At 43.0% G+C, this 13,424-nt stretch overlaps 5 protein-coding genes across 5 annotated transcripts; 2 read left to right on the top strand and 3 right to left on the bottom strand.

Annotated features, from left to right (window-relative positions):
- Positions 1 to 143: 143 nt before the first annotated feature.
- On the bottom strand, positions 144 to 848 carry cyp3 (putative peptidyl-prolyl cis-trans isomerase; the record flags this gene model as incomplete). The annotated part of the gene is made up of 4 exons (XM_057177810.1): positions 144 to 335; positions 383 to 520; positions 573 to 718; positions 803 to 848. The coding sequence occupies 4 exons, from the start codon at positions 846 to 848 to the stop codon at positions 144 to 146; spliced, it is 522 nt and encodes a 173-aa protein (XP_057029554.1).
- Positions 849 to 2,249: 1,401 nt separating this feature from the next.
- On the top strand, positions 2,250 to 3,648 carry N7457_006766 (E3 ubiquitin-protein ligase RNF103; the record flags this gene model as incomplete). Its single annotated transcript, XM_057177809.1, has 2 exons — positions 2,250 to 2,392; positions 2,481 to 3,648. The coding sequence occupies 2 exons, from the start codon at positions 2,250 to 2,252 to the stop codon at positions 3,646 to 3,648; spliced, it is 1,311 nt and encodes a 436-aa protein (XP_057029553.1).
- A 675-nt stretch (positions 3,649 to 4,323) lies between these two features.
- N7457_006765 (DUF3844 domain-containing protein) lies at positions 4,324 to 5,739 on the bottom strand (the record flags this gene model as incomplete). The annotated part of the gene is made up of 4 exons (XM_057177808.1): positions 4,324 to 4,911; positions 4,972 to 5,115; positions 5,177 to 5,355; positions 5,406 to 5,739. The coding sequence occupies 4 exons, from the start codon at positions 5,737 to 5,739 to the stop codon at positions 4,324 to 4,326; spliced, it is 1,245 nt and encodes a 414-aa protein (XP_057029552.1).
- A 597-nt stretch (positions 5,740 to 6,336) lies between these two features.
- N7457_006764 (uncharacterized protein) lies at positions 6,337 to 7,712 on the top strand (the record flags this gene model as incomplete). Its single annotated transcript, XM_057177807.1, has 4 exons — positions 6,337 to 6,467; positions 6,530 to 6,796; positions 6,889 to 7,029; positions 7,079 to 7,712. The coding sequence occupies 4 exons, from the start codon at positions 6,337 to 6,339 to the stop codon at positions 7,710 to 7,712; spliced, it is 1,173 nt and encodes a 390-aa protein (XP_057029551.1).
- A 1,449-nt stretch (positions 7,713 to 9,161) lies between these two features.
- Positions 9,162 to 9,662, bottom strand: N7457_006763 (cyclin-dependent protein kinase regulatory subunit CKS1; the record flags this gene model as incomplete). Its single annotated transcript, XM_057177806.1, has 4 exons — positions 9,162 to 9,198; positions 9,250 to 9,308; positions 9,362 to 9,506; positions 9,559 to 9,662. 4 exons carry the CDS (start codon positions 9,660 to 9,662, stop codon positions 9,162 to 9,164), a joined length of 345 nt encoding a protein of 114 aa, XP_057029550.1.
- Between the last annotated feature and the right edge of the window lie 3,762 nt (positions 9,663 to 13,424).

The raw sequence follows: 13,424 nt of genomic DNA, 5'->3' as shown, positions 1-13,424 counted from the left end.
ACTTTTGTGCCCATTACTCGGAGATATTGAAAGAAAAACAAAAACAATCTCGGTTATTAGTACGAAATTCAACTCTTTTCCTGATTGGAGAAGGAATGTCTATCTAAATCTGTAGAGATCTTGTTGATTTTCTGTAGGAATCATTACATTTCTCCACACTGCACGATCGTTACATCTTGGTTAGGCTTGTCTTTGGTAGTGCGGGTGTGTTCAAGCATTTGAACAATGTCCATCCCATCAATCACTTGGCCAAAAACCACATGCTTGTTGTTCAGGAATGGCGTAGCCGTAGTTGTTATGAAGAATTGGCAGCCATTGGTGTTCGGCCCCGAATTCTACTGGTTTTAGTCAGGAGTCCCAGTCTCTGGAAGTCAACACTTACAGCCATACTCAAGAGACCGGCGCGGTCATGTGTGAGAGTAAAATTTTCATCGGCAAATTTCGACGTACCGTAGATGGTACATGACCCAGTCCCGTCGCCGTTGATGAAATCTCCACCTTGGATCATGAAATCTTTGATCTGCAACCCATGTTAACTTAACGTCAATATCCAAGGAAGCTGCTTCACAAACCACTCGATGGAATTTGCTCCCCTTGTACCCCTGGGGCTGTCCCTTTTGGTTCTTGCTCTCGCCAGTGCAAAATTGACGGAAATTCTCCGCTGTTCGTGGAGTAACATTGGCAAATAGTTCCATTTTCACTCGTCCTAAAGCCTCACCTTCAAAATACACTTAGCTGTTGCGCTGATTCGCACCGTGTCAAATGTTCTATGCTCATTTGACAGTAATTTTATTTTACTTACCACCTAGGGCAATATCAAAGAAAACCACTGGATTAGCTTCGGCCATGGTGGGGGAATTTCCAAACGTTTGGATGGGAGAGGTTTAGATACATGTGCAAGAAGGTGAACCCGAAGGTTTTGGAGCATTGTACGGGAGGTCACAGCGGCCACATAGGACTTAAGTCATCATATTTGTACTGGACTCCAGTTCTATATGGAATATCAGGTGGTTTGGATATAGGGTATATAGAAAAAAAAATAACAGTTATATGTTGACTTATTTATTTGACATGAATGAGGCACCCGTTACATATAGGTGTGCGCTTTATTACTATCCCCTGACCATCCATAGTCAGTGATTTACCTAAAGAGCTGCTCTGCGTTTATCTTATCGATATGAATGAATACAAGTGTAGGCTGTGTACATGTATGTATATTTATCCCACCGATGCTAGCCCAGTACTCCATATTCTGTACGGAGTATCTGTCCTGCTATTTATGTATCGGGTTTACTATGTATGTACCTCAATGGACCTCGGGAAATCATATGAACTACAAGTCAGGTACGGAATAGATTTTATATCGGTAGGTACACGATGGATATATCTGGGATTATCAGTATGGAGTACTCCGTAGAGAGGCTTGACTTGTAGTCACCACGGATTCCCTGGTACGCACTCCGAAACCTTTCAGATTATATTACATACATTGTTTATCCGCTAGTGTATAGCCCCTACATATGTGTGTACCTAGATCGGTACATGCATCAGATGACGGTGGTTCTAGAGGTATCCGGTATACACGTATTGTACACAAGTTCAAGACATCAGGGTTCATTTGCAACCATGAAAACTGGAAGGTGATCCGAATTGCCTTACCTGGTTTAATCTGGATTCCAACGTACATAAATAGGCACTTAACACTTATGTATACCAATCACAGAGGTACCGTAGACTTGAATTGTACAAAGTCCCGTGATTATAGGCCTCAGGTGTCAGTGCTGACGGGTGATCCGAATGTATCCTTGAATCAACCAGGAGCCTCCCTGTTAGGAGCCACTTCTCCTCTATTCCTGTCTCTTTTCGCCTTACTTGGGTGTTGTCTACCTACACTTTTTATCGATAATGATATGAGATCCACTCTCGGCACCCGCCTTCTTCTTGCAGGAAGTTCTGCGTAATCTGCTTACGGTCAATCTTGCATGATAGGCCATCAAATTTAACCATCAAATATTCCCTCTGTCATCGCATGGCATGGTTTTCTTGAGTTGTTCTCCACAAAAGACTTCCTCGCGCTTGAGACTTGATCTACCGGAGTTTAGCCCAACAAGTGCCAACGGGGTTGCCCTGTCCACACAATTCAAGGCATGAAGAATTGGGTCCGGGGGTATTTAGACTCCAACAATAAATAAGTGGCCACATCCCAAGCAGGATCAGTGTGGTTACAAATTCGCTGGCTCTTGGTCGGGATGTCTCCAACTGCGACATCAAGCTCCAGCCCTGCTGCCACTACCACTGCCAGTAGCAGCGGAGAGAGCTCAAGCAGTGCGACCAGCTCGCCCTTGTTGTTTTTCGTCGCTCTTGGGTTTGGCGTGGTGTTTACCAATCTATGGTATGTTGTCCAGCCTCAACTACTCTTGCCCAGGCCAACAGATTAGCCTTCTCAGCAGATTGGGGGATAATGTCTTAACAGTTTGCAGGATCATTGTTGGAGTCAAATATTGCTTTCGGTATAACCAACGAAATCGTCAGCTCCGCAGTGAGGAAGTAGGAGAAGCCATAGATCTGGCTACCATGCCGCGAACCCATCGCAGGAGAAGGGAGAAAAGGTTAATGACGATGGATGAAGTCAACGGGCGGTTTCCACTTGTCAAGTACAAAGTGTGGAGATCATCTCGCGCCAACCAGGGTCTTTCAACAGAAGGAGGTATCACGGCCCCGAATAGCAGACCGCAGAGCCCAAAGGATGAAAATGATGCCATAAAAACTGCGGTCCGCACAACTGTAGTCTCACCGACTACGAAGGGTCATGAACGAGTGGATATGAACGATGCGTTACAAATCTCCTCCGAAGAGTTACATGCCGTCGCTTCAGTGCAGGTCTCAGATGAGAAGGTCCCCGGGATTTCGAAGACGTCTTCCGCTCACCAAAGCCTGGGTTCATATGTCCATGAAGAAAAATGGCAAGATTCCCTGGCCAATGAAAATGCGAGCGTTGATCTCGAGGGGGACAACGACGGTAGAGGTTGTATCCGCAATGCTGTTCCTGCTGATCTTCTACCTAACCCTGGCGACTCTTGTGCGATTTGCCTAGATATCATCGAGGATGATGACGATATCCGAGGGCTTGCATGTGGGCATGCTTTCCATGCCTCATGTGTCGATCCCTGGCTGACAAGCAGAAGGGCATGTTGCCCTCTATGCAAGGCCGATTACTATGTTCCTAAACCCCACGTGCAGAGTGAATCACACTCTGCCACAGGTCGGCAGGGTCACCGTACTGTCTCGGCTCGCCCAGATACAATCCCAAGACCTCCTAGGGTCGCTTGGAATGGGAGTCGAGAAAACGGATTTCGTATCCCAATGAGCTTGTCTAACCGACTATTTCAATCTGGCGCCCCAGATGAAGAAGTCATCCCCCCATCCCGAGAGCAGCATTTACGAGGCAGGCGTGATCGATTTTGGGGCTCACGCCATTCCTTGGACCCTCTAGGCCAGCCTACCTGGTCGCAATCAATCTCAAATCGACTCCGCCAATTTTTTTTCCATTTACCCTCGTCGAGAGAGCCTCACCCGCCAGCTTCGGATGGAACCTCACTGCCTTTGGAAAGACGCACACCCCGTCAAATCGAAGCTGGTACCGTATGATTGATGCCCGGACACCCTTCTCTTCCTGCTCGATCACGATTTGACTTATATGCGAAATACCACTATGCTGCAGCCACATCTGGAATGCTTGGCTGGAGTTTTATTTCCTTGTTTATGACTTCACATGTGTAATTTATCGGAATTTTGTGCGATTAGGACTGGGGCGCATATCAGCTGTGAGGATCTTGATTGTTTCTAGCTGAAGATTTATGGATTAAAATTTGCATCTCCCTTACTCAGTTCATATCATGGGAAATTTCGTCCACACGATGCTATCGGCGGCCAGTGACTGTTGGTCGATTTAGTGGATTGAAATGGATAAGTAGATATTCCTATTGATGTGTAACATCTGAGTACATAGTATCTGACATGTGCTATATATTACATACATAGGGTATCCAATGTATATGTATGCAATTCTCGTGATAATTATCCTCTGGCTTGGCTTTCCCCAGTCTCCCCTAGGTACAGGTCGGTTTTCCCAACATAAGCAAAAACAGAAGAATGCGGAATCTACTCCGTACCTCTAATAAATATGACATCCAGGCGTCTATGTAGCTAGGCATGTTGATGAATAGATAAAGTGAGAAACATGAAACCTCCCACATTCTAGAAAGATAAAAGCCCCGGGAGAGAGGAACAACACCTAACACCCGCATGTAGCCCTTGAATTCCTCACATTGGAGACTTAGGGCCTCCTACACCAGCACTGATGACACTAGGTAGATCCTGTGCGCCCATGCTAAAAAGCATTCCAATCGCACTACCAACCATAACAATGGCAAGGACACTAACACCTGCAATAAGGAAGAAAGGTGAACTGATGTCCCTTTTCTGGCAAGCTGATCCTCCCCACTGCACTGTCTTGGTAGTGCCATCACTATTTTGAACAATGCTTTTACGGCATTGGCATGTATAGCAATTCCCTGTAGTTCCATCCACACCCGCTCCGTACTTTAGATAACAGGAGCCATGCCCAGAGCAGTTGTTAGTAGCCTCAGCACAAGAACTATTAGAAGCATGGCAAATGGGCGTCAAGGTTGACTGCAATAATGAATCTTGCGCAGACCTCTTGAATGCAGTATATTGGGTGGCTGGTGCTGATAAGCGTCGTACATGTCGGCTGGTGGACCCTTCTGATTTGATACCCTGTGGTAAAAGCAAGAGCGTGATTTCACGTTCAGTGATTGATGATATCCTGGCTAGATGGAGGAGCAAGACTTCTAGAAACTCAGCCCCAAGAGGTGAACCACTAAAAGAGTTCTGCAATTGGTGACGTGGTATTAGAGATCAGTTTACTAGTTGGAGAGAAAAACTCCATACCTTGAAGGACAATCTAAGAGCTGAATCCTTGCGGTCCTTGCTTGTCCAAGATTCCACTGAATCAACTAGCGAAAAGAAGTCATGGCTCAGCAAGCCAGAGTCATCAGCAAACATAGGATCCCTGGACAGGCATTCCTTGGCAGTCTGGCATCATGTAAATATTAGCAAGAGTCACCTAAAACCCGTTGAGAGCCGGCTTAACTACCTGGGATATCATCGATGTGGCACTGTTAGCACCATCAAAGTATGTACAGTGTTGCCCACGGTCCTCTTTGGCAGTATGGGCTGTTCCAATCAAGGTTTCCAGGGGATCGAATCCAATGAATGAGGAGGAAACTTGAGGAATACGCAGATGGATCGGTTGGGCTTTTTGCATAGCGAGGACTATAGAAATATTAGCTGAGGTTTACTGACTGCACTCTAATTTCACCTACCATGTTGCTGGTCTACCCCTTCGAGAACCAACATGCTTCTCTTGGGAGGAAATTCCTTACTGGACACACCAAAAAGCATGATATCATCCTGGGCAAAATGGTTCAAGTAATCCACAGTGTCTGCATCCACCATTCCAAGGACCGATTCTACAGGTGACTTCATGCGAAGCTCCAAGACGAGACGGGCCTCATCCTCCGTTATTGTTTGTTGTTGGGAATTGGCATTTGTGGAACTTGCAGAGTTGGGAGAGAAAGTGAAGATTGTAGTATCCAGTGCATTTGCCTGTAATGCACTTGCTGATGCCAGGGCTATCAAGGCGGACACCCAGCGCATATTGCCGACTAGAATTGGGGAGGATCGGGGATCAAGTGATTATCTTGGCAAGTTTTGCGATGAAAACATCAAGGTTGTCTTGAGGAGTGTCTGGAGGTTTTGTTTGTGGGTTGTCCAACAGCGAGGAGGCAAGGACAGAAGATCCATCCAAGTACGAGGTGTTCCGATAAGATATCACGTGGCCGACCACATGCAACGGAATATAGAAAATAGTATAGATTTTCGTTGATTACCGTTCCGTTATGAAATTGGGTTCCAAGGCTGTTCTAATGTCATAGAGATTGTTACAAATAGTGAAATACCTAGGTAGACGTCCACCTTGTGGTAGACGTCCATTGTTCCCATCTTACTCAGATACCCTTCACCTTCCAGGTTTAGAAGGTTGCCGGCTCCAAGGTGAAGCGCCTCAGGGGAACATTACATGTTACATAATCCACCAAACAGCCCGCCCCGGGACCGGGCTGGGCCCAAACCCTCTGGTTAGTGGACCCTAACAACACAAATCGGCGTGCCTATCTAGTAGGATTCTGTCCATTGCTTTCTCGAATAGTGAGATGATACTCTAGTGAGAACTCTCGCAGGGATTGGTTTTTCCCAATGCTCCGGCTCAGGCAGTTCCTTCGAAGTTCTCACACGCACCCGTCACTTTTCCACCCTACACACTCTCGATCCAACCTTTTGAATCGACAGAATGTGCAGCATGTAAGATTTAGGCGGCCTTGGATTAGGTAAAGTATCTCATTTGAAGTCACTATAATGTGTTTGGGCTAGACTAATGGCAACCCTTTAGGTCGTTCATCTCAAAATGCCTTCTGTACGGCACTGCATTCCATCTATGGAGTACTTTCGTGCTGGTACGATTTGATGATGATACCGAAGATACCGATTCATCTCATGCGGCTCCCACAGGGGGAATAGGCCCACGTGAAAACTCACGAGAAAGCAGCGAAGTCGCTGGGAAAGAGGCCGAAAACGAGGATCCGCTCTTCATACCGCTTGCCTGGTCACGTTTGCAGAAAGGGGAGTTATACACAGCATCGGATCGTGAATGGCAACAGTTTGTGAAGTTATCTAAAAATCAGAAAAAGCTCCAGCAGCTTAGAGGTGAGAAATTGATTACACATCCAATTGAACCCATTGGCTTACAAGTCTAGATGAGCTTGCCACTATTGTTCTTGACAGCGCGGGGGATCAAATCTCACAAATACTTGGGGCTCCCCTCTCCATAACAGGATTCTGGCTTGTGCATCAATTCCCAGCCCGGGCCCCTCCTGGATACGTGCGGTCAGGGTCTGTATTCCTCGAATCCTAGTTGGGTTTAGATACTGACAGTAGCCAGACTGGAGATTACAAGTGACAGTATAGCGTGGGTCACAAAGCCGATGGACCCTGAAATTGGTGACAGGTTACAGACTTTTATGAAACCAGTTCATGTGGCTCTAGCAATCAGGGACGCGTATCTGGTACTAGTATTAAGGCAACTGGATCGTTTCAGAAAACCCGCAGGGGAGCCACTTGACACCTTTGATTTCTTGGATGGTTCATCTGCCACGTCTTGCAACGAGAGAGGGAATTGGATCGGCCAACAGGATCAATCTAAACTACAACCACCCCTGACCGATGGACTCAAAGAAAACATGCCTCCCAACACGGAGAACTCCAACTACCACCCATCTTCCCTTATATCTCTATTACAGCGGCTACCGTTGCCGGACCTCGGCCCGGGGTCCAACCTTCATATGGCATCAGAAGCATTCAAATTGCGATTGAGCCATGAACGATCCCAAAAACAAGGATCCGCTCGCCGTGGGGCTTTCTTTATCACGGGACCGGTTGGGTTAAAGGGACCTAATGGATTTTGTCGGTTTGAGGTGTGCGGCGAGTATGATCCAGATAAATCTGAATGGCGAACAGTGGAGATGACACTAAAGGAGCTGAATATGAGGAGGCAGAGAGCATTGGGGAGCCGATGATGCTCATCCACTTCTACTCAACTGAAAGCTATTTCAGACTTGGCTTCCTCCAGACTGCCTTTATATGTGTTTAACTTCTGTTCAAGTTCTGTTTAACTCCACGGAAATCTTCGTCTCTCAAGTTGCGCCCGTCTTCCCATAGTTGCCATACATATTCATAAATATTTGCTGTGTTCCTGGGCCCTTCCCTCCCCCCACTTCCTCCTCCTTTTCGCCATTAATTTCTATAAGCAGTCATGACAATTAGGGTAGCGTGTCCATGCCTGTGTTTCTATATATGTAGACTTTCAAATCTCTCTCCACTAAACATCAAGTACCGATGGTTGAAGAGTGTTATACGTGTACTTGATAGTCGCATGTTCTTAATGCAAACTAAATTACAACTCAAGCCCATTTTATCAAGGGGGCCTTATGTTGGCACTTTTTTCAATTTCCCAGGATTGGAATGGATGGATGTCACTGATGTAAATTATACCTTGTATGTACCCAGTAGTCAATGTATCTCATGTGAGCATGTATGTGTCTATATGAGACTTCCTTCCTATCAGTAGGGCGACGTATGAACCCATACATGTGTGCAAAAATATGAAAGTACGAATCGTGTACTACGTTCACGCTCTAGGACTAACAGCTAAAGTCGACATCTAAACAGTACCTTAGTGAAGGGCTTGTTTTCGGCCAATATGATTGATGCACTCTACGACCCGTTTGAACACTAGGTATGTAGGTGGTTCCACTTCTGTATCAGCGTGGTGGGATGAGACACCAACAATATATGACCGGCTAGCAAAGATAGCGGGTAGTATGAACATAGATGAGATACTTATAAATAACCCTAGATGTTACCTGATTTGCTAATGATTAGTGACACAGCGACTTACTCGGTGAGATTGAGCAACTAGCCACTAAGAACCAAGTGATCAATGATATCAAGTGCATGCATAATATACACATCTGTCTGGTTCTTTGCAAATCTTTTTTTTTAAGAGGAGGGGGGCTGTTATATCCATTCCCTCTGATATTGACTGGATGGACCAAATAGTGGAAGTTCTTGTCCCATCCACTATTTTCATCAATGTAAGATAACTCGGGTGAAATGATATTTCCAGACACTCACTCTAATGCCAGGAAGCGCAGGGGCGCAGCAGCGGCTTCACCTCTATCCAGTTAGGGGAATTGGTTTGATGGTCACATTGGAGCGTTAAGGCGTATGTGATAGGGCAAATGAGGGTCTTCCATATGACACAACATAGGAAACGTGGTCTAGTGTGTCAATGGAATGGCGGGAAGGGAGAAAATGAAACTGGTCTCATTCCAGAACTTCGAATATGAAGTGTTTGTGGACGCTAATAGGCAATAATGCGAGCGCGCCTGTCATAACAACCACGAAATGGGGTCTTCTCAACTTCTTAAATCTTCAAGGACAACGCCGCCGATTCAATGACTAATTTATTGTTGCAGAGGGGGTTGGTAGTTAAGAGGACGCCTAGAAGATAGTCAGTGAAACAGCCAACGGGCCAAATTCAAGGGTACGAACTTGAATAGTAAGATGTGAGGTTCCGGCTCATGCACCTCATAATGTTCCCATCCCAAGCTCTGCGTATGTTAGAATTTATGTAATTGAATTCCTTGGATTGTGCCCGACGTACCTGCGTGATACCCAAAGCCCTCCATTCCTCCTCCCAGAGCAACTTCAAAGTTCCCTTGGAACTGTCGAAGTAGTCAGTGGGGATTTTCTTAAGCATGTTCTTCGGGAGTTGCACATGGCGGTATTCGAATTTATCGTCGTTGTATCTATATGGTGGAGTCAATGGAAATGTCTACTATAAAGGTACGGCATCCTTACCTGGCCGAGTAGTGGATAGAGTCCACAAATTCATCAAGCTTTTCACGCTCTGTCTCCAGAAGAAGACGCGGCTTCTTGTTGCGCCTGGCTGGATCGATGTCCATTGGGAGGACGGAATGAGATGATACAGTGATAGGGAGATCTCTCAGCTGTAGACATTGTTAAAATCAATATGGCCCATTATATGTGTTCAGGCGATGGGTTTGATGAAGAACTAGCTTGGAGGTGTTACTAACGATGTACCTGAAAGATTATCGCATGCAGAAACAACTGAAATGTTACGCACACCTGGCTTTTGCGGGAAAGCTGAGGGTGTGTGAGTAGGCTGAGATTGAGGAAGAGATACGCAGGATGAGTGATCAGTCAGGAAATGAGGGAATATGGCGCGATATGGAGGAGTGTGAGCATGGGTGTAGACACAACAATCTCCGACTTGTTTTGCGGGACTCGTTTTGCGGGACTCGGGAAAATGGTGGGGGTAGGGAACAGCAAGTTACTGCCTTAGGTGTCGGTGATATCTCTGATACTCCATACACGTGATCAATATCACAATATTGAACTAAGCCTTCTAGTACTTATATTCATATCATGAACAAGTCGATTTGGCTGCCTAGGCAGCCTTGTGCAGGTATTAGTCAGGGTTCAATTGATTCTTTGCGAGTGGACTTTCCTAAGTATAATTTTTTAAGACTACAATTACACAGACTAGGATGCTAATATGTCCACAGATACGGAGTACGTCATATAGATATATATGTACAGCATAACCAAGCATGCACAAGTACTATAACGTAAACAGGATCATAGGGAGGAACCCAAAGATCATAAGGCATATCTGACGTCCCTTGAAGATGATATCATGTGATGCTCCAATTTTGACATGTGATCCAGAAGCTGTGGACTTATCACTATAAGGGAGGGAATGGAACTGGTGGAAAGGCGGCGAGAAGATATCTTTGGCAGAATTACCGCCCTCTCTCTGGAATTCAACTTCTGGGGGAATTCCTGTCTCAAGCATTAAGGATAATCAAATTTAGGCCTTGACAAGTCCCGCAGCACCTAGGTGATTTTAGCGCTGCGATATGGTGCTGCGAGGTGTTATAACACCGGTGCAGTAGTAATTTTAGCGCTACGCTAGTATAATTCTGTAAGAGAAAAAGATCATGGAAGATGGAGTTCACATGTGTGCCTGACCCTTTGTTGATAAGATCCTTTATCCTGATATCATGTGATACCCTGACTCGAGAGTAAGGTGGAACTCTTATTATGACGAAAGTGAGCTTCTCATTATGATGGGTATAGGTCAGGGACGAAGAGGTAAAAGGTGATCCCCTTCTCTCCTAAATCCTGATCTTAGCAAGAATTACTCTCTATACGAAGAATACTATACTATCTTCTCTTCTATCTATCTTTCTTGCCTAACTAATAGGTGCTAGTCTAAAAACCTAGTATTCCTTTATAATTCTAATTCCTCTTCTTTAGTTACCTAAGAGAGATAATAATTAATAAGGGTAAATAACGTCTTCGGAGGTCCTCTTGATAAAGGGAGTAACCTTCTAAAGATATCTCTAAAATTTAAGAGATAATATAGTTAACTAAAGAGTACTTCCCTCTTAACCCTACCGAGACGGGACCTTTTTATAAACCCGATATTCTCGAAGAGGAAGATCTAGCTTTAGATCTATTTTAGTAATCTCTAGAAGATTAGATACTTTAAGAGATATAAGAATATATAAAAACGCTAGAATACTAAAATCTATAATAAAAAATTACTATACTCGAACGAAATCTTAAAAAGTCGAAAAAATAGAAATTATAAAAGAGACCGACTACGGGCACACTGTTTTTACTACCGGCACACTATTGACTAACCCGTTTTGGGATATTTCCCGCTGGCCATAATTTATTCATAGGCTGTCGTATTTAATATGGTACTCCCTTAGTATTTTGGATAGTACCCGAATCTTATCTGGGCACCCTATCGCGAATGTAGAATCTTGCACGCCATCTACACTATCATGCAAAAATGAGGCTATTCCTAGATGCTGATTTGATCGAGTTCCAGTGCAAAAATGTAGTTTTTTCTTACTAAAAAAGGGGGGTTTGTGATCACGTGGTTGGTCAAACCCTAATTACCGAACCCCCTTTTTCGGTAGGAAAAAACTCGATTAAATCAGTATCTGGGAATAGCTTCATTTTTGCACCAAACCCCTTTTTAGTAGGAAAAAACTCCATTTTTACACTAGAACTCGATTAAATCAGTATCTGGGAATAGCTTCATTTTTGCACCAAACCCCTTTTTAGTAGGAAAAAACTCCATTTTTACACTAGAACTCGATCAAATCAGCATCTGGGAATAGCTTCATTTTCGCACTAAACCCCTTTTCGGTAGAAAGAAACTCGATTAAATGAACATCTAGGAATAGCTTCATTTTTGTATGATAGTGTAGATGGCGTGCAAGATTCTACATTCGCGATAGGGTGCCTAGATAAGATTCGGGTACTGTCCGAAATACTAAGGGAGTACCATATTAAATACGACAGCCTGTGAATAAATTATGGCCAGCGGGAAATATCCAAAAAGAGTTTAGTCAATAGTGTGCCCGTAGTAAAAACAGTGTGCCCGTAGTCGGTCTCTTATAAAATAATAATAATTTAGATACGGAAAGCGAAAAAAAGGTAAAAAAGAGAAATTAAATAAGATATTAAGACTTTTACTAAAGATTTTTTACTAATATAATATAAGAGATAGATTAGAGATCTCGAAATACTATTTAAAAGAGCTCTAAAGAAATATATCTTAGGTTTTTGATAAGTCCTTTTTATAGAAAACTTCCTTTATAATAAAATCCTATAATAAAAAGAGTTTATAAAAGAATATTAGAAAGGTTTTAAAATCTAGACTTTTAATCTTTTAAAAAATACTCTAAACCTTATATTAACTATAGTAGTTAAAGTAGCTTAGGTATAATACCAAATAACTTAAGATCTAAGTATATTTAATATATATCTTATAGGATAGGAAAACTATTTTCTAAATCGAGATTTTATATTATAAGAGCTTAGCTCTTTTTTTAGTAAGAGACCGACCACGGGTATACTATTTTTACTACCGGCACACTATTAACTAACCCGTTTTAGGATATTTCCCGCTAGCCGTAATTTATTTATAGGCTATCGTATTTAATATAGTACTCCCTTAGTATTTCGGATAGTACCCGAATCTTATCTAGCACCCTATCGCGAATATAGAATCTTATACGCTATCTACACTATTATATAAAAATGAAGCTATTCCTAGATACTGATTTAATTAAGTTTTTTCCTACTAAAAAGGAGGGTTTTATAATTATATGACTATTTAAACCCTATATCACTAAACCCCCCTTTTTCGGTAGGAAAAGACTTAATTAAATCAGCATCTAGGAATAGCTTTATTTTTATATAATAGTATAGATAGCGTGTAAGATTCTATATTCGCGATAGGGTGCCAGATAAGATTCGGGTACTATCCGAAATACTAAGGGAGTACTATATTAAATACGATAGCCTATAAATAAATTACGGCTAGCGGGAAATATCCAAAAAGAGTTTAGTTAATAGTGTGCCGGTAGTAAAATCAGTATACCCGTAGTCAGTCTCTTTTAGTAAATTAGATTAAGAATTATAAGATTATATAATTATATATAATAATTTATTAGAAGCTAAAGAAGTAACTTAAGATAGAATAGTTATCTATATAGTTATATAGTAATATATTTATTATAAAAGAAAAAGAAAAGATATAAGTTTTCTAGCTATTAGTAATAAAAGGGAAAAATAAAGCTATCCATATATAAAGTAATAGAAATAGGGCTATAAATATT

Source organism: Penicillium paradoxum (assembly GCF_028828445.1).
Source record: "Penicillium paradoxum strain IBT 22861 chromosome Unknown utg000006l_segment0_segment0, whole genome shotgun sequence".
Classification (NCBI taxonomy): domain Eukaryota; kingdom Fungi; phylum Ascomycota; class Eurotiomycetes; order Eurotiales; family Aspergillaceae; genus Penicillium; species Penicillium paradoxum.
The sequence above is the reverse complement of the archived record's forward strand: the minus strand, read 5'-3'. Positions and strand labels throughout refer to the sequence as shown.